The 21,539-nt window shown below is 43.0% G+C and overlaps 1 protein-coding gene across 1 annotated transcript in view; it reads right to left on the bottom strand.

Moving 5' to 3' along the window:
* The window catches only part of SNTB1 (syntrophin beta 1), a 108,068-nt gene that overhangs the window by 30,617 nt on the left and 55,912 nt on the right, over positions 1-21,539 (bottom strand). Inside the window, exon 3 of the mRNA XM_015856228.3 lies at positions 12,519-12,726. Within this exon, the coding sequence (XP_015711714.2) occupies positions 12,519-12,726 (208 nt within the window). The remainder of the gene's footprint in view (positions 1-12,518; positions 12,727-21,539) is intronic.

Raw genomic sequence — 21,539 nt, 5'->3', positions numbered from 1 at the left:
CCCAACTGCATGCCGCAGTTTCTGCCATCTCACGGCTTGAAAACCGAGTAGATGAAATGTGCAAGAAATTGTTTCCATCAACTAATTGTAATGATCCTGTAATAGTATCAGAAACAACTGATGAAGGTCAATCCTCATACGGGCCACCAGGTCTAATGAAGGATCTGATCAAACTAGTCCAGTCCTACTCCCCACCTGCATCATCAAAAGTCTCAGCTGTTAAACGCACACGCTTCCCAGCTCGAGCAAAGAACAACAGTACGATTGCACCGCGTGTTTCCATGTGGCGCTACCTACGTGACCGTGGAGAAGACATGAGGAAGTGGCATGATCAGCCTACTTCTGCACTACGAGCACGGGTGAAAGAACTGCTAGACATACCAACCACCAGTGGAGTTGCTCCAGTCATCACAGGTAACCAATAGAGGGGCCCTGCCCTCAGTCAGGGGAGGGAAAGGGATAATAGAGTTTATTGGACTGTGTGGGTTCGATGGCCTGGCACATCAGAACCACAGGAATATAAGGCGCTGGTGGATACCGGTGCACAGTGCACCCTAATGCCCTCCAGTCATGAAGGGACAGAATCAATCCATATTTCTGGAGTGACTGGGGGCTCTCAAGAATTGACTGTGCTGGAGGCTGAAATAAGCCTCACTGGCAAAGACTGGCAAAAACATCCTATTGTGACTGGCCCAGGGGCTCCATGTATACTGGGTATTGATTACCTCAGAAGGGGGCATTTCAAGGATCCTAAGGGGTATCGATGGGCCTTTGGGATAGCTGCTGTAGACATGGACAACATTAAGCAGCTGTCTGTTTTGCCTGGCCTGTCAGAGGACCCGTCTGTTGTGGGGCTGCTACGAGTAAAAGAGCAGCAGGTACCGGTTGCTACAAAGACAGTGCACAGACGGCAGTATCGCACCAACAGGGATTCCTTGCTCCCCATTCATGATTTGATTCGCCAGTTGGAGAATCAGGGAGTGATCAGTAAAACTCACTCACCTTTTAACAGTCCCATATGGCCAGTGCGTAAAGCCAGTGGAGAATGGAGGCTGACAGTAGACTACCGTGGCCTGAATGAGGTCACACCCCCATTGAGCGCTGCTGTGCCGGACATGTTGGAACTCCAGTACGAGCTGGAGTCAAAAGCAGCCAAATGGTATGCCACCATTGACATTGCCAATGCCTTCTTTTCTATTCCTTTGGCCGCAGAATGCAAGCCACAGTTTGCCTTCACCTGGAGGGGCATTCAGTATACTTGGAACCGTTTGCCCCAGGGGTGGAAACACAGCCCAACCATTTGCCATGGGTTGGTCCAAACTGTACTGGAACAGGGTGGTGCTCCTGAACACCTGCAGTACATTGATGACATTGTTGTGTGGGGCGATACAGCAGAAGAAGTTTTCACAAAAGGAGAGCAGATAATCCGGATTCTTCTACAAGCTGGCTTTGCTATTAAGCGAAGCAAAGTAAAAGGACCTGCCCAGGAAATTCAGTTCTTAGGTATAAAGTGGCAGGATGGACGTCGTCACATCCCAGCAGATGTGATCGACAAAATCACTGCCATGTCTCCACCAACTAGCAAGAAAGAGACACAATCTTTCCTGGGTGCAGTAGGCTTTTGGAGGATGCACATTCCAAACTACAGCCTCATTGTAAGCCCCCTTTATCAGGTAACGCGGAAGAAGAATGATTTTGCATGGGGCCCTGAGCAGCAGCAGGCTTTTGAACAGATTAAACAAGAGATAGCCCGTGCTGTAGCCCTGGGGCCAGTACGGACTGGACAGGATGTAAAGAACATCCTCTACACTGCTGCTGGAGAGAAAGGCCCTACTTGGAGTTTGTGGCAAAGAGCCTCAGGAGAGACCCGAGGCCGACCCCTGGGATTCTGGAGTCGATCATATAAGGGGTCTGAAGAGTGCTACACTCCAACTGAGAAGGAGATCTTAGCCGCATATGAGGGGGTTCGGGCTGCTTCCGAAGTAGTCGGGACTGAAACACAGCTCCTTTTGGCACCTCGACTGCCAGTGCTGAACTGGATGTTCAAAGGACAGGTTCCCTCCACCCATCATGCTACCGATGTCACCTGGAGCAAGTGGATTACGCTGATTACACAGCGAGCGCGAATGGGAAACCTCAATCGTCCAGGAATCCTAGAGGTAATCATGGACTGGCCTGAAGATAAAAAGTTTGGAACATCACCAGCAGAAGAGGTATCACGTGCTAAAGAGGCCCCACCATACAACGAATTACCAGAAAATGAAAAGAAATATGCCCTATTCACTGACGGATCATGTCGCATTGTAGGGAAGCATCGCAAATGGAAAGCTGCTGTGTGGAGCCCCACACGACAGGTTGCAGAGGCCACTGAAGGTAAGGGAGAATCAAGTCAGTTTGCAGAGGTAAAAGCTGTCCAGCTGGCCTTAGATGTTGCTGAACGGGAGAGGTGGCCAATGCTGTATCTTTATACTGACTCATGGATGGTGGCAAATGCCTTATGGGGGTGGTTACAGCGGTGGGAGCAAAATAACTGGCAACGGAGGGGAAAATCTGTTTGGGCCGCTGAACTATGGAAGGACATTGCTTCCCGAACAAAGAATATGGTTGTAAAGGTGCGTCATGTGGATGCACATGTGCCCAAAAGTCGGGCTACTGAAGAACAACAAAACAACCATCAGGTAGATAAAGCTGCTAGAATTGAGGTGGCTCAAATCGACTTGGATTGGCAGAATAAGGGCGAATTATTTCTAGCTCGATGGGCTCATGAGACCTCAGGCCATCAAGGAAGAGACGCGACATATAAGTGGGCCAGAGACCGAGGGGTGGACTTAACCATGGACGCTATTGCGCAGGTTATTCATGATTGTGAAACATGTGCCATAATTAAACAAGCCAGAAGGATGAAACCTCTCTGGGAGGAAGGGCGATGGCAAAAGTATAAATATGGGGAGGCGTGGCAGGTTGATTATATCACCTTGCCACGATCTCGCAGTGGTAAGTGTTATGTACTCACTATGGTAGAGGCAACCACTGGGTGGCTTGAAACATACGCAGTACCCCATGCAACTGCTCGAAACACCATATTAGGTCTTGAGAAACAAGTCCTGTGGCGACATGGCACCCCAGAAAGAATTGAATCTGATAATGGAACACATTTCAAAAATTCTCTTATAAATACTTGGGCCAAAGATCATGGCATTGAGTGGATTTATCATATTCCCTACCATGCACCAGCTTCTGGTAAAATTGAACGATATAATGGGTTGTTGAAAACTATGTTGAAAGCAATGGGCGGTGGAACATTTAAGCACTGGGAGAAGAATCTGGCAGAAGCCACTTGGCTGGTCAATACTAGAGGATCTGTCAATCGTGATGGTCCTAGTCAATCTAGCCCCCTACACACTGTAGAAGGAGATAAGGTCCCTGTTATACATGTAAAGAACATGTTGGGAAAAGCTGTTTGGGTCCTTCCAGCTTCTGGAAAGGGCAAACCTATCCGTGGAACTGTCTTTGCCCAGGGACCTGGGTGCACATGGTGGGTAATGCAGAAGGATGGGGATGTTCAATGTGTGCCACAAGGGAATTTGATGCTGGGGGAGTGCAGTCAATAATTTTATGTATCTATCTATATATATATATATGTTTGCATGTGTAGTGTATTTTAGTTATTATAGTTGTACATTTAGTTATGTTACATGCAATTCTACTATTTAGCTATCACAATTTTACATACGTGTATATATATGTATATATATGTATATATTAACCATGATGTAATAATGTAGAATAAGGGGTGGAATGTCATGGTTTTGTAATTTTGTAATTTTGCTATCAGTATTCCACATCATAACATCATGTCAAGTATGGATACTTCTGTTGAATGTGCAGTCCACAGAAGAAGACTACATATCCCAGAGAACAACAGGAGTAACAATAAGTCACGGGACCAGGACTCTATATAATCTCGTTCCCAGGCTGGAGTGCCCTCCTTCTTCTCTCGAACTTCTCGGAGAGTGGGAAGCGTTCCAGCCGTGTCGCCTAGAGTTCACAGTAGGCCTCTCGGTTTTCGGAGACTCTCTCTCTCTCTGTTTCGTTCGATTTGTTAGCCTCAATTATATTATATTGTGTTATCTTGTATTTCGGTATCATATTTAGTAAAATAAGTTTTTCCTCCTTAGATTGTCGCTGTTTTATCCCACTCCCCTTTTCCCCCTCCTTTCCAGGCCCCGGGGGGGGGGCGTGGGGTGGCTTCCCCTGTCACAGGCATAGGTAAATCTAAGTAACCCGTGACAACGTTAGGAAACACTTCTTTACAGAAAGGGTAGTTAAGTACTGGAATAGGCTCCCCAGGAAGGTGGTTGAGTCGCCGACCCTGGATGTGTTTAAGAGACGTTTGGATGTGGTGCTCAAGGATATGATTTAGCAGAAGGTTGTTAGAGTTAGGGTACTATGGTTAGGCTGTGGTTGGACTTGATGATCTTCAAGGTCTTTTCCAACCTGGGTAATTCTATGATTCTATGATTCTATACTTAAAAACACAACAGAAAAGGCAAAAAAAAAATTTCCTCCAAATTGGGGCATTTTTACCAGGAACAACTCCACGTTTCCCTGTGTTCTTACTAAGGATTAACTGTGGGTTTTGGTGGGGCTGCAGGGCAGAAGGAATAGTTTTTTTAATGACCTATTCTGCTGCTTTCTAATCAATTTACTTTTGTTATCAATCAAAAAGGCTGCAATGGGAACATTGTTGTGCTAGAGAAAAAAACAAAAACTGATCACTGGGGTGAGAGGAACTCACATCGGGCAAAGGTTGAAGGTCAAAGTGCTCCTAATTTCAGGCTGAGTATGGCTTGATGGTTGGACTGGATGACCTTCGAGGTCTTTTCCAACCTCAATAATTCTATGATTCTAATGGACTTTTCCATTTCCCTGAAAGTGATTTTTTAACTTCAGGAGACAGAGCAGAAAAAGAGAATAAAGGTAACACTGAAGAAAAAGAACACAGCTGGGTGGGCATCGATTTGCCAGCAGATGCTGGGAGATTTCCTTAGCACTGCAGCTCCACTCCTGCCCTGAGAAGAGCACCCACTGAAGGCCAGGTATCATATGCATTCAGAAAATTTCTCTGCTTCCTTACGCAGTGTGGTTTATTTGTTGCATTTACGTCACATGTGAGAACTAAGGACCACTGCTGTCCCCAATACTTTCATTGTATTTCTTGTAATATTTACTGTCAGAACCTGAGAGAAAAAAAGGAGGTCTTTCACCTGCTTCACTAGGAAGAGGATCAAAGCCTTCCTTCATCATACCTACATCACTCCTACATTTTTTCCCAGCTGAACTTGAATACACATACATTCAGACATGGGCTTTCAGAGCTGTGCAGCCCCTGAGGTGAGCTAACCCAGCATCTGCATGAAGGGTGGTGGATCCTCGCATATAGATCCAACTGCAGCTGCCAAGGCAAAAGATGGAGAGTGGCGTTACATACAAAAAAGCAGCTGTGCTCAGGACCATGCCAGGATGTGCTCCTGCAGACACAGCCCTGCCAAAAGAATCATCTCCTACAGTCCAGCAGGCTGCAAACCTTCCCCATTTCCTTATGGCATCCTCTTCTCCTTTCCTTTCAAGCCCTGTGTTCCTTCTGCCCCAGAAGCAGGGGCAGCACCTGGGATGCCAGCAGTACCTCTTGTCCTCCCCAGTCTTTGCTGGAGCAGGAATTACAGCTCAGATCTCACCACTCTCCTGGCGAAGGAAGGGAAAAGTTACAATAGGAACAGAATGTCATTAGAAAGAAACTTTCTCTTCTTTTCTGGGGTTTATGTGGATCGTGAAATCAGAATGAGCACTGCTGAAACAGTTAGATCAAAATGTAGAAGGGAGAACAGGCACAGTGTAATTACTTCTCCTGGAATCTGGCCAGAGCCAACTCAACTCTTGTGGGAAAGGCAAGGGGACATGCGGGGCCCCATTTTATACTTTAGCTCAAATTCTGAGAGAATGCTTTTACATTTGAAGGCTAACACAGGCACAATAGTATTCACCCACTGCAGAACTGTGCTCTGTAATTATCTGATCACAGGTTTTGTTTTCTTCTGCCCTACAAAAACCAAGCTGTACTGCAGACTAGCTTTCAAGCTCAGATCTTTCACTCTTATACTCATTTACTACCCTAATCCTGTAATTTTTCATGATTTATCAGCCCTATCTTTACACTTACACTGCTTTCCAATCCCTTTGGTACTGAGCACTTCCTCCTGACTTAGATTTATCATTTGCTCAACTTGGCTCTCATCAGCACATGAAGGAATAGCATGCGTTACAGTAATGAAATGATTGTTTTTAGCTAGAATTTTTCTTAATGTATCTATTTATTGAATGCACCTAAAACAACAAAATATCGATGTCACTGTTGATGAATTGACGTGTGGACCTCACTGAATCGGGGAGAGGAAATTACTACATGCTACATCAGGTTTACGTCTTTCCTTAGGTCAGGCTGATCGCTATCCCAGATAATGAAGACTGTTAATGTAATTAAGTGCTCTGTTGTGGTGTTTGACAAAGCAAACAAATAAGTTCTGGCATTACTAAGCTACAAGGTTAAGTGACAGAGGGCAAAAACAGGACTCTTCATTTCTACTGAAGGGCTACACAGCAAGTAATTAGTCAGAATTTAAAAATACAGTTTCTAATTTAGGACACACAGGACTTTCCAATTTGAGGTATGTGTAATCAACAGAAGGATAGATTAATGGTAAGGTTATGACCATCTGCATGCTATCAGTATGAGAAATCAGATCTTTGAGCCATTCAGAATAGGCCAGGTCCAAACTGCCTTGCTCGTCTTATAGATGGGTAAAGAGAGATAGAGACAGAAAGAGAGAAGGAAAGAGAGAGATGGAGAGAGATGGAATGCATGGATAACTACTAAAGAACACTGAGACTGAATGAAGGAAAAAAAGCTGTAAAGACTGGAAATTCATAAGAAGACCACGCTACATGAACACAATTTCCTTGCAAGAAAAAAAGAAACCACGCTGGAATTACAGATTTCTTAGCAAACTCCAATGTTTCTAGCAGGTTATTTACCTGGTTAAATAATACACTGATTTGCAATATGGGTTAAGACAGTATAGCCCAAAGTTCACTGCCATTTCAGACTAAACACACACAGGTATTTTCTCAAGTCAGAATGAGGAGCTGGGGATCAGTGCAACCCGGATTTATCTCCTGCACAGCTGAAGAGCTACGTGCTGCCCAAAGAGGCAGACCCACCACACAGCCCCTACACCTCTGCCACGTGCTCTCACTACTCTGGCACTGGAATCTGCGTTTTCCCCAAAAAGTAATGAGCTTTCTGCCAGCATAACCATCTGATCTGGCTCATTACAGGGCCAGATGGGTGCTTCTACCACATTGATGGGAAGGCTGGGAGAGCTGAGGGGGACAGCAGCAGCCAGCCCAGAGCTGCACATGTGGCCACATATCTGCATCAAAGGCACCGCAGCCAGGGACGCAGCCATGCCAGGGATTTCTAAATGCTGTCCAGCACCTGCTGTGCTTTTATACTGTGTCACAGGAAGGTGGTTAAAAGCAGATGCTCACGCTGTTAAATAAAGTCAAAACGCTTTAACTGCACGACGACAGGCTGGTGGTTTTCTCATGCAAAGACATTTTAAGGTCACTGCTCAAAGCCTGTTCTAGAAATTCAGGAATTACACAAAATTTTGAGACTGAAGCTTCTCTTCTTTTCTTTGAAAACTCACAGCCCTGTGATGAGAATAACAATGTGGCTCTGTTGCTGCCTGCTTGTTTTTCTAACCAATGAACATAGGTGCAGAGGAAATGGTAAAACAGAAACGTTTTCATTTCATACTGGGGGGAAAGAAAAAAACCCTTCAAAGAGGCTCTCGTGTCATTTGTCTAAATCTTGTTTGGACAGCTTGCACGTCCCACAGTCTTGCTGCTATCACTCCCTGCTCAGAAGTACAGGGAAAACAGGAAGATAAATACAATGCTGAAACAGACAGCTCCACACTGAAGATCACTGCTATGACATGTCCCACACTTCAGCTCAATACAGTGATATGGTTATCTAAGGTCTGAGGAGACTGAACAGCCTGCAATATATTAACGCATTTCTCATTTCAGAGATAGTGTCATGAGCTGAAAAACACCTCTAATTCATCGTGCCTGTGTAGCTATTTCCCCTCCATATCAGGTACTTGTTCTCATCTCCCCATCAGATCTCTGAGAGCAGTGATACATCTTCCTGGAGTGTGCAAAGCTATGTGAATGTGAGTGAAACGCTGGAGTTAAAATCCAGCAAGAGAAACCAAGAGAAGCATTTTTCTTGCTGCTTCAAATATTACCATTATAAAAGCCATCTTGCAGCCACCCCTATTTTTGAGTTTCTCAAAGGAGCCTTGAGACCATTTTAGCAAACCCATTGTCTGCTGAGACGTTTGGCATTCAGAAAGCAGAATGTTCTCCGGCTACAGAAGTGGTTGTTCTTTTTGCCAAGTCTGCATTTAAAGCATCACCAGCACAGAAAGAACAACGAGAGGCAGAGATATGGGGGTTTCTTTTCGGACTGGTTTTTTGGTTTTTACTGACCTAGCTACAGGGCTGGTGCTTCACTGCAGCTCCAATGCTCGTGTAGCCAATTGCTGAGTAGGAAAAAACAACCTTTGCAAAACCACTTTGTTCTGAACACCTCACTGTGTTTGCATGAGGCAAAAATGGAGATAAAACTTTTGTCAGTAGTATCTCCATCTACTGGAACAGATATTATGAAGTGACAAAATAAACCATACTTTCCTTGATAAGTTGACTCTCCAGCACAAGAACAGAGCTTGCTTCTCACAAAGGAACTCAGCAGTAGCTGGGTCAGTGTAATGAGAAAAGCACAAGTGCCTGTTTCAGCTCCCTCTAACCCACAGGATACCCAGAACCATAAAAAAGTGGGTGAGAAGTGGTAAAGACGTTTCTAAAGGGATTTGAAAGGATTACTAGAAAGTAGAAGGGCAACTAATATGCACATGGAGAAGCTCCTCAGGATTACGTTGCTTCTCTTTCTGTATTTGGTCACTAGAAGTATCCTTACAGAGAGCCCCAGAAAAAGGTTAAGATTAAAACCCACATGCAGCTGTTCCCCCCCACTTAGACACTTGTTAATCACACAAGTTTTGCTGGTTAAAGAGAAATTCAAGAAAGGTTATGGCAAGTCCACACATTTCATTATAAACTGGCACTTGACATTTCTGTTAGTTGCAGGCAAGTTTTAGGATGCCGGCCTTTAACATAACTCCGTAATCCTTGGCTGGCTTCAGAACCCTTTCCATAAGAACAAGGACAGGACAAGGTTAGTGCCCCTCTAAAACAAGGAATTTTGCATCTCTAATAACTGCTTCTGGCTGTTTTTCTCCTCACCTATTATAAAGCCACACAATAGTTTGCTTTCTTCAAGTAATGCAGGGCCTGTGCTTTACCTGCTGATGGGCACACGTGCACACCCTGGGGCAAAGGCAGGGAGTTCCTTGCCCTCTGACAAGGCTGATCTACAGGACGGAGTGTTCCTGCCCATAAATTCAGGGCAGTCTTATCAGAGTTCAGTGAAAGAAACCCATTAGCATGCAGTTGCATAGTACTTCACATATCCTACTATTTATGTTAATGTTACCCACCTGAGGGAGGCTCAGCTAATGAATCTATTTTTGTAGTAACGTAAAGGTTGAAGTTTAGAGCTAAGTTTAGAGCAGAGGCATATAAAAATGTCAAACCAGGAAATAGTTTAATGAAAGCAGAGAGTAATCACAGCAAATTACAATGAAATTTCCATGGGATTACATATCACATTTCCCAGGCAGCCAAAGGAATTCATCTCAGTTAGCATCAATCCACTTTACTGAGAAGTCACAGTGACGATATGCTATATAAGAAACATAATCTGACACCATAGAAGCTGTCTTAAAAGTTACAGCCTATGAAGCTTGCTGAACCTGAGTTCAGACTTCTTCCAACTGCTACCCATGGAAAAATGCCACAAAATATCAGAAAGAAATTAATGGCACCATTGGGAGTAATACAAGGCACATATTTTATTTGGTGGCTGCCAATAATGAGGTTCCTTCCCTCACAGTTTTGCTTTCTAAGCTCCAGCATTTAGAAACTAAGCAACAGTGAACATGGAAGGGAAGTGCACCCCAGGAAAAGGAAGTCAGTGTTCCTGGTGTTGCTCCAAAAATCACTGCAGAATTTTGTTTCTGGCTACCTTGGTGTTCTGCACATGGAACATGAAAATGCCTCGTGGTCAGACCCAGCCTGGCTGACTTGAACACCTCTGAAACAGCTCCATGCACAGTCTGCACCCTCCTCTCCCACTCTGCAGGTAGTCTTCTACATCCAGGATTTACAGCCCAAAGCTCAGTAACAAATAAAAGCAACATAACATAGATCTTTACATATGTAGAGATTTTCTCTACTTTCACACGGGTCTCCTAAATAAGAAGAAGCAGCGATCTCTTGACCTCACTCCATTACTATTGCAAAGCAATGGATAGTTAGTTTAGTTAAGAAAACATTAACTTTTGGTTACAAGGCTGTTACAAATCTCTCAAGGCCAGCTCTTGATGACAGCCATTGTAAACACCCTGGAACTGAATGAACTGCAACTTGGTGCTATTAAAAGTAACACATATGTTTTGTCACTAAAATCAACAGTATCTTGAACTGGCCCATGCTCAATAACATGAACCAAGACAGTGGTCTATAAGGCAGAATGAAGAGTGGAAAGAAGTGTGTGAATGGGATATCATGTAGTATCTGTCAAGAAGAAGACAGCTTAAGGGTCTGCCCCTCTTCCACATGAAGAAACATTACTTCCATTATTAGGAAAAGAGAAATCTTGCACAGTTTTAATAAAAATTGCATGGATTACTATAAACATCCCAACAGAATCTATTCAGAATCCAGCCCACCTCCTGTCCACAGACCCCATTTGAGGCTGTGCTATTTGGCCGCACTCAGTCTCACAGCTTTCCACATGCACCCTGCTGCCAAGCACTATTGATCACACACTTGATAATAAGAACAGGATATTCACAAAAAAGAAGCATGTAATGTGTCCACTTCAAGTGATCTGTTAATTTACTAAGTATAAGGTGTAAATAATTTGCTACAGAGTGGCTACCCTTTCAAAGGCAAAGATTTTAGAACAGAAAAGGACAGCTCTTCTTAAGTCTATAGAAATGGATATAAAGAGAAAACAAGGTTCAACACTTTACAGCTGCCCAGTTTAATGCTATGAAAATTTACTCACTGAGGATTTTGTGTTTTAAGGAAGAGTTGAGATTATTCCCCCCAGATCTTCACACTCTCTACAATACTAAATGCAACCCTGTCTGCAAAGTTATGCAGTCTTTGCCTTATTACTAATAGCATGGTCCGAGCTCTGTTTGGCTAAAGTAAATGGTGTGCCCTTTTAAAGGATCCTAAATGGAAACATGGCAGCTGTGCCTATGGTTCCTGTATGTTCATCTATAAATCCCAAACACATCTAATGCGTACAGCACTCTTTGCAGGACAGCCACAGTCAGCTTTCTGCATTTGTGCTGAAGGCTTAGTTTGAAAGGGTGGTATGTAATATAGTGACTGTTTCTCCATGCAACCCAGTTAGTGAGGCTGAGGTGCTCTGGATGACCACCAACACAAAACCTGAATAGAAGGTGTATCTAGGCACAGTCCTAATGCTGTTACGGAAACCAATTCACACCTATCAGTTGGTACAGTGCCTAAAATTATTTCTGATTTAAAAGTGCAGATTTAAGGCCAGATGATCTCATACCAGTACCATCCCTGTGCATCTAGAGGTCTGATTCCTGCAGCTCACTACACCCAAACTACTCTAAAACCGAACACGAGCTTTCCTCTGTGGTATGAAATACTTTGAGACTCAAACTGTACAAGACATGGCAACAGAACTGCAGTCACAAGCTCTGTCTGTCATGAAGATCAGCTCAGATGTGGCTCCCAGGTGCAGCAGGGATGCCTTGTCCTCCAGACCATGCCTGACCTGGGGGTTGGACTCAGTGATCTCTGGAGGTCCCCTCCAACCCCTACAATTCCATGATTCTGTGACCCCTGCAGCCAGGCAGAGGGGGTTACTTCCCAGGCCAGCAGGAGGAGGGATACTATGGCAGACAACCTCATATACACAATCAGGAGATGTAATGTAGAGGAACTGCAGGCTGGCATCAGAATTTGGTGCACACCCCACACCTCACCTGGTCAGGTCATGAGACTTGTGATCTCCGAGGAAAGCCTTCACTACTTGGTGTACTGAAGAATCAAGAAACTTCCAGTTACATTAAAACAAAACAAAACAAAAAACCCTATGAAATTTGGCACATTAAGAAAAGAAGGGTCTTCAAGAAAAGCTAGATAAAAACCCAGAACTTTATACAGCAAGAAAGAGAGAACTTAGAAATGAAAATTAATGAAAACATTTTCATTACCTTTTCTGCAAGCCAGCCTAGATGTCTAATCTCTCGACTTCCAGCAATCCCTGCTTTACCCAGCTGGTCTCTGACCTCTGCAATCACCCTGGGGATGAGATCATTGACACTGGAGTGGATGGCATTGAACCAGGCCTGGGCTGTAGCTGAGTCCTTACTCCTGAGAACCACGGTGTGCTTGGCATCAGGTGAATGGACTTCAATGAGTCTAGAAAAATGGGGGGAAAAACATTATGTTCACTCAGATACTGCTTCGTGACTAAATGTATTACCTCGCTTAGTGATAGCTATCAGTTAAAATGGCGGATACTGATTGTGAGACCTAGCACTAAAAACTTACCTTTACAACATTTGAATAGAATGAGATCCTCTAGCTGAAGTCAGGTCTGCTCTGATGTTACTGTAAATTACTGATCTTTGAGAAGGTCTGCCAATGCTGATCTAACCCCACATCTGGCAAGTCAATAGGAGTTTCAGATACAAAGGCAGGAGGAGCATTCATTAATTGCTTTGAAAGATAATGCAGAAGTTTTTCCAAGTGGCTACCTATCTAGCCTTCCTGCTCAGTATGCTCTCCAGGCTTTGAACCCTGCCATGGTGCCCATCAAAAAGCAGGAGAAGCTGAAATTGAGCTGCCACCTTCTTTAGCTGTATGTTTACAGCACATCTGTAGTTTCTCAATATCCTTATTTTATACATACAAAGCTGAGGGAAGTGAAAAACCCTAATCCTAAACAAATGAATTTTCTTACACTGTAGTTTCAGTGACATCACTCAGCATGAACTAGAAGCCAAGTATAATTGGCCTTACCCAAAAGTAGCAAAAACCCACAATGTCCCATTTAGACCCTGCTACCAGTGATGGCAAGAAAGCACTAACCACAGCTATATGATTGCTTCTGGCATTCATCTTTTACAGTTTTCTGAAGTCTTGTATGGAGAGATGTTTTTCCCCCAAAACATGTTTGCTAGACCATCTTGTGGGCTTCTATCCCACAGCAGTGGTTTCAAAAGCACAGACAAATACAGGTTCAGGAAAATGGATCCCGTCCACTGCGGTTCTGAGAACTGTGCCAACACCTTCACTAATAACAACAAAAATGCTCTGAGAGATAGTTGCTGTTACTATTTCAGCACTGGTATCACTGAAGTCAGTACCAGTTAATTAGTAGTGGGGTTTTGTGCGCTCCTCATAGGTTTGTGGATCACTTTTACTTGACCACTTGCTAAATAACCCACTAAAAAATAGCCTGCTTTGTCTTCATGTAGTGATTATAAAACCAAGCTCTGCTCATTGCTCATCACTGAACTGCACTTATATTTGTGCTTTTTCACTTATAAACACGCGGTGCCTTCCCCTGAATATTACCCACACAACTTCAACCTCAGCCTTGAGTCTCAGCCTTCCATCTTGTGTATTGCTGCCTGCTCTCTGGGACACGCGACGACTCCTCTATTAGAAAAGTAATTAGTTCAGTGGAATTTATTCAGGTTGAGGTTCAAGACTACTTCAGTACAAATATTTGTTATGTAATTACAAAATCCTGCAATTCAGAGTTTGACTAACAATTAAGAGCTTTTAATTAATTGATTAAAACCAAGCAGAACCCAGAACAGAAGGCAACTCAATCTGTGTATCTCTCTGGGGCTGAGAGGATGAAGGCTGCTTGTCTCTTGTTTGTCCATTTTGGGAAGGGGAGGTCTCCAAGCAGACATTGTTCTAAAGATAGAAAAGGTCATGACTTTCCAAACAAAGCAACTGAACTGTTCAGACTTCTAAATGACTGCTTATATAATTTAAAAATTGCAATTATTTTCCAGAAACAACTGAGCCAACATAATAGTGCACCCTCCTCAGTAAAGTCATTGGAACTCAGCACTTTCTGACTATAACAGCTCTTATGCAGCCACTCCAGAATGCAATGAGGGTCCAACTTCAGATATTGAAAGGAAAATTCCTTATTATATGATGCAGATCTGGAGAATAAGAAAATTCTGTTTGCAGATAAATGCTTTCTGTGATGACTGTTAGTAACAACACACACAGCCACCACACACTGCTTTGCCTTCTCATCAGAAACATTGCTCTCCCAGTGCCACGTGAGCTTGAGTTTGAATTTGTACACCTACACAATGCTAACAAACAACACAGATTTTCAAAGCACACTGTGGCTCTTAGTGAAATGCTGCTTACTACTTACAGAGCACTTTTTGGCACAAGATCACAAAGCATTTCACAAGTGAGTTCAGTGAGAATGTCCCTATTTCACCCAGGGGGAAAAGCACCCAGAAAATCATCCAGATGAGGCAGGGAACAAGCCAGGAATAGCACTCAGTATTTTCTGCACTCTGCCTCTCATTTCAACACTTCTTTTAAAGAGAAAAAATAGCTGGACAGTGTAACAGTGTTTTAGCAGCCTTGAAAAAATGTTACTGCACAGTGTCAGACAATGCTCTTCGCAAAGCTTGTGGTTTCTGTAAGAGAACTCCCATCTCCAAAGTCACTGTATCTCACGTTGTAAACAAAGTGCTGAACAAGAACTGAAAAGACACAGAAGAATTTGCTGCTTTTGCATTTGCAAAGAAATAGCAAACTCCTGCCTTTTCTTCTAAGTTAGAGCTGTGGCAACCTCTGGTTTAAAAGTGCATTATCTAGAGCCGAAAGAGGTTCCAACAGCAAGGTGCTTCCCTACAGCTTGGAGTGCACCTCAACTCTAAGCAACTGGATACAAACAGGTAGTTTTTGACTTGATCTTTCATCCAACTGTATTCCCCTTGATGGTGGCTGTTAGCTATTCCTGCAATAGTTTTGTCTCCTAAAATAATGAGCATTTAGACAGCTCCTAACAGTCCACTGATTCAAAACTTGGGTGTGCTATTTCAGTTTGAGATCTCTTAATGTATTCTAATACATATGCACTGTACTGTGATGTCAGTGTTTAAATTCTAGTACATGTATGCACACACATCATGCTTGCAAGAATACTTACTCTCACTGACTTCTAATGGGGCTATTCTGGGGATTGCCTGCCAGCAATCAAAGCTGGATGCTGACGCACTAACAACTGCATACATACTGCCTCATTCCATCACTTGAGTGACAACAAGATTGGACAAAACACACCACACTTATCAAAACTGAATTCAAAACAGGACTAAAGGCTGCACTGACAGCACTGAAATTGAATCTTGTCATCCACTGCACTGGTCCAGCCTAAGGAGTACGTCAGCAAGTGTCATTCCTGTGCAAGCTGCTAGGCAGGGGATCGTTTTTATTCCTACAGTGAGGATTAAGTCTAAACCCTTAACTGCCTGAGCTCTGCTACTGACTATTTGCTATGGGATCAGCACTCTAAACTATCTTTAAGAATCCAACCTTACAGATTTCCCCTCAGAGATCCAGAACTGCCACCTCTGTGGCCATGTGGTGTGGAGATCCTGACAGAAATTCTCCTATAATCCTCCTGGTAAGCTGTGGGTTGCTATGCTGAAAGCACTACATCCCTATCAACCTGCCCTTCAGTCTAGCTGTTTTGTTTCATCAGTCCATTTGGATGATGCTTTTTGTTTAGCAGCTGACTGATGTTATTTCCATATTTTTTGAAAAGCAAAAAAAAAAAACAAACCAAAACCAAACCACCCCAATGACCTTAGTAAACTCCAACACTAAAGTACTTAAATGCTTCCAAGCAGACCGGCCATTGTAGCTTAGATTTGTTCCTTGGCTAAACTGACCACTGCTTACTGACTTATGTTTATCTGCAGTTCAGTGATAAAGTTCCCTTAATTCCCCACGGAACTGAAATATTTAGGGCAATGCCACAGCTGTGTTTATTCTCACACTCCACCGTAGTTATGTAAATACTGCATATGGAGCCATTTCTGATAAAGCCCATACCAACCCAAAGGAATTATATGTTAGCTCTAGATGGCTGCCAAGATGCGCGGCACCTCTCCAGCTTGGCAATGCATATGAATGATATCACATTTTCTCAGCAAACCTCGTAATAAAAGAGTAATTTTCTCTCTCCTTCTCAAAGAATTTCTCTGAGCAGAAGAGTATTTCCAGCATCCCATTTTCCACCCACGGAACATGGAGGTGACATAAAACCCAGCGCCTCCAATGCTGTAAACTTGCTAAGAAGCCCAACCTCTTTCCCTCACTGCTTCCAGAGAATCAGAAGTTGAAAGCAAATGTTTGATAAACCATATTCATTCCACTTTTGATAAGGCTTCTGTGTAGGAGTGTTCATTATCTCAGAAATACTTCTTATCAAATCTCTTGAAAGCGCTTCTCCCCCCACCATTGGCTCCAGACCAAATCAGGCACTGCTTTACACTCTGTGCCTTTTCCTGGGTCAGACTATATATTCAGTGACTGATTAAAGTGAGGAGTAAATCCCTTGAAGTTAATGATAAGCTGGAGCCAGAGTTATTCAAGTCCATCACGCTACTTTGATACTGCACCAATATAGCCAGGAACAAAACACTCTGCCATGGACTTTGCAAACTTAAAAAGGGATTGAGGGCCAAACTGCTCACGCCATTCCCCTTTCATTGTCTACACAGGAAACAGTGGTGAATAATTTTGTTGACTGTACAATGTTAGTGTAGAAATAGAGGAAGTCTTCCAGCATTGGTGGGATCTGGTGAACACAATCAAAGATACCATTTACACAGCTACAGTTTTTTATAAAATAAAAACCAAACCTGTAAGGTTTTTGTTTAATTCTTCATGCAGCACCAGGAGATGAACCAGGAATAAAGTCTGTTAAAATCAAGCAATGGAAATATCGAGCTGAGCTGCCCAGGAAAATCTTTTGCAGAGACAGTAGGCAGAGCAATGAATTCCCCAGCATACAAGAAGCATGTTTGTTTGATGCGCTTAAACGGAGGTGAAAGCAATTTTACAAAGCAAACACTATTTGGCAAAGAAGTAGAAATTTTCTATGTGAAAGTCTCCAGGTCCCCTTGCTGTCACAACGGTGCTTGCTGTGTTAAGTTACTTGATGACTTTCCTCTTACAGCAGTCACTGTAGATGTAGCTCCTTGTTTCTTGGGAGCTGGACCAGGCTGATGTCCACACAGAGGGTGTATACATCACTAATGAGCTGTCGCAGTTGATTTCATTTCCATTTGTTGTGAATTGGGTTTTAATAAAAGGGCTATCAGTGGAGTTGCACAGCATGCAAGCAAGGGAAGGATTTTGTTCTGCAGTGGACTTGCTGACATCACCATGTGCCAACACTGGGAGACCTGCAGAGCATGTCATGCAACGCTTTTTCTACCCATCATGACGATGAAAGCCATTCAGTACTTACAAAACAACTGTGAATGTTGCAGAGCAGATTTCTTTCCCCATACTGCACAAAAGACCTCTTGTATTTTTCCTTCTTGTGTTTTTCCTTCATATTTTCGTTACAATAGTACTAGTAAGAACTGGATTTAACCTCAAAATGATACTGCCTAACATGGGTGTCCAACATTTTGGCTTGCCTGGGCTGCACTGAGTGACAAGGAATTGTCTTGAGCAGCATATCAAATACATAATATATTTGACACATTTATGTAACAAAACTTTAGTTACTGTTAAAACATAAAAATAGAGGGGCGCCAGAAACATGGAACTGGGATACTGGACATGTAAGACCAGAAGATGCTGAGTTTGCCGTGGTCCTACACTGAAGCAATTCTCTGACAGTAAAAGGAAAACTATTAATGGTAGGAAAATGACTGTTTCAGCTGGAAAAAGTGCACCTTTAGTAAAGCCTCAACCAACCCCCAAACAAGCTGCTCCTGTAGTCTGAGCTGAACCTGGACAAAGCAAAAAGTAATTGAGTGTGGTTGGTAATAGCTGTAAATGACCCTTCAGATTGAGACAGCTCAGAGACAAAGGCAGACAGTTTCACTCAGCTGCACAGATATCATAGACTTAGAGAAGGATTAGATGCCTGCTGAGAAAGGACAAAGCTGTAGCAGGATGCAGGGGAATGATGTGGGCACGATCTAAAAGCAGGGATGTAAAGCTGCTGTGGAAAGGAGGTGAATCAGTAAGGCTGCTGTCAGATCTCTGCCTTGCTGATGAACTGTCACAAGAGAAGGTCTTGCTGGCAGAGACAGACAGCAGGTGCAGCTCCATCGAGCAGTATGTGCCTAAATGTTTCATTGCTTCAAGTGCCACATTTTGGCTTGGGTGATTGAAAAATCTCAGGCATCACCATTTAGTTGCCAAGTAAAACAAGCTAGCAGCCACTATGATAAAACCACAAATCCTCCCTGGATCAATTATTGGCCTCTGAAAGGGAAGGAAGAAGAAACACCTGGGCGGCAGCGCTGCAGAGATGCTGCTGGCCTCTTTGGTGACGACAGGCACATGTTACCTCCTGGCTCTGTCACTGCTGGCAGCACAGGCAGGGAGCTCATCTTCCCTTTTAATAGACTCCGAGATCAATGAAAAATCTCTGTGTAAGCAATGAGATGAAATAACAACTCCAGTGTAACTCTGATTCCTACCTTGGGGAAAAAGGATTTTCAATTAGTGGAAATGTGTGTTAAAGCAGGAACTGACAGTTGGCTATTTAAATAGCTATGTCTGTGCGTACAGCTTACATGCTACAGCCCAGCCTCAATACTTACTGATGCTGAGCTGGGGCACCAAAGATAGCAGCCCATAGTGGCCATAATTTGAAAGTTGCTGCGAAGTAAATGACTACAGAACTTGTAGGAAAGAGTAGCTTTGAATATAGATGCTGAAAATCCTTCTGTTCAATTATCAGCATGTCAGGCAAGATCAGAGATGTAAGACTGAAGCTAAATTCAGAGACCCACTCGTAAGTGAGGGAAGGCCCAGCACAGAGTGTAAGGTCGCAGCCTGACGGAAAGGGGCTTTAAAATTGATAAGAAAAGGGGTTTTTAAATTGATAGCTGGCTACAATCAGTAACATAAAGACTGTGGGGACAAGGAGCATCACAGGAAATTGAAACATATTGACTTCCTTTATTTGGCAAGCCCCTGCCTTTGTTTGGTAGAATTGCTCTCCAATTTTATTTAAGGGCAGCATGGCTGTCAGCACTTACATATCTTACATACAGATTCACACAAAATACAATTAACATGTTTGCCTTCCTCTGTCCTCCCTTGCAGTGCTCACACATCTCTTCCTTGTCTTTTAATTTGTGGCATATTTCACTTGTGATTTGATTTTTCTGTTTTCCACTAATGTTCTACAAGGAAAGTTTATTGCAGTTTTCACTCTTGGTTCCCTTCACTAGTTAGCTCCTTTCTCCATCACCTTTTCTTAACTGGTTCTCTCTTGTCTTCATATATTTCTCAAGGCAGATTCTTCTTACTGCTCCCACTCCCCTGATTCCTTTCCAGTTACTTTACTCCTACTTTGGTTCCTCGGCTCAATCCTCTAAAGTAGAAGTTGGTTAGAAAAGTCAAAACAGCAACAAACAAACAAACAAAAAATCAAACCCACCAATGCCACCAAAAACAACACAAAATCTACCAAGTTATTTTGTTTCTCCATTACATTCTTATTTAAGGTGGGTTTTGTGTCTGTGTGTTGTTTTTTTTTCCTCACAGAAAAGAAGGCCTTTGATTGAAAGTCTATTAATCAAAGATTTATCAGCCAGCCTCAGTCACTGCCACCTCCATATCACCCACATCCTTCCTTGCCACCCACTCCTCATGACACACTTTTATTTCTCTCTGTCAGGTCACATTCTCTCTCTCAGGTCACATCCCTTTCACAAAAACACTCTGCACTGATTATGTGCACGTTATTTTGCAGTAACACGTGCAGGAGTTCTTTGTCTGTTCTCTTTGTGCTGGAGATGAGAATGATACCAGGATCTCGACTGTCCAACAGAGAAGATGAGGGGGGAGGAAGCCACTCGTCATTATGTCAGGGGAAAAAAACATGACATATTTATCAAGAAAATGAGAGATTACTAATCTGACCCTACCAGGAGCTGTAAAGAGTGAAGGTCATTATCTGCATATCACAACTATTGATTTCTACACTTCAATCCCAAATATCCCATAGAAAAACTCATTGTGTGCCTAAGTCCTGGCATTCACCCCCAGAAATTTACCTCTCAAGCTACAGCCCAGAGACTACTGCAGGTCTCCAGGACATTAGAAAGCTATTCAACTACTTTAATATGATTTAACAGAATCAAAATTAAACAGTCTTTGGAGGGAATGCAATCCGAAATTGCAGTAAATAAAAGTAAATGAAGATCCACAGTTCAAGCTGAACTGCTATTTTGTTTGTGCAAACGAAAACCCTTGGGATTGCTCTGCAGGTCTTGGTTTGGTTTTTTTTTTTTGTTCTTTTTTTTTTTTCTTGTCAGTAAAATCAGCTGGTGATTGGACTCAAAAGATACTGAAACACACAGTTCTACAGAAGGAACGGGCCTAAAAGAGGCATCTGATCTCAGAGGTCTATCAGGAAGGCTAAGGTGAAACTGTGGTATAAGCTCATATGAGCTAGAGCAAAACCAATGACCTGTTTGGACGGTGGAGGGTTTCACAAATGATGGAAAATAACTGTAATAATGAAAAAAAAAATTACCTTTTTTGCATAGAGCTGTCAGTGCTTCTACAGAGTTCGAAAACTGTCCCTAAGCAGGACAGATGCTTGCAGATTCCAAAATATATCAGCACTTGCAGAAAGCACAAAGAACTGACAGTGACAATGACAATGATACAGAACTGCAAGACAGCCCAGCCTTAACCAGCTGTTAAGTCTCAACATTTGACCCAAAATTCTGTGAGAGGAATAGAACTACACTCATATGGGTCTCTCATCTGCCATCCATAGTCCTGAATGCATTGACACAACAACCTAGAGAAGGCACTAAGTACATCTGAAGTACCTCCTCCTCATTGGTCCCTTCCAGTAAAGAGCAGATCTGGCAGGAAGATTAGCAGTTAGAAACAAGAACACAGGAAGACACATCCAGCTTTACATGAACAGAGGGTTTGGATCCACAAGAGTAAAAAAACTGGGA

This window comes from Coturnix japonica, chromosome 2 (assembly GCF_054131305.1).
Source record: "Coturnix japonica strain WE chromosome 2, WE-NBRP24, whole genome shotgun sequence".
Lineage (NCBI taxonomy): Eukaryota > Metazoa > Chordata > Aves > Galliformes > Phasianidae > Coturnix > Coturnix japonica.
The sequence above is the reverse complement of the archived record's forward strand: the minus strand, read 5'-3'. Positions and strand labels throughout refer to the sequence as shown.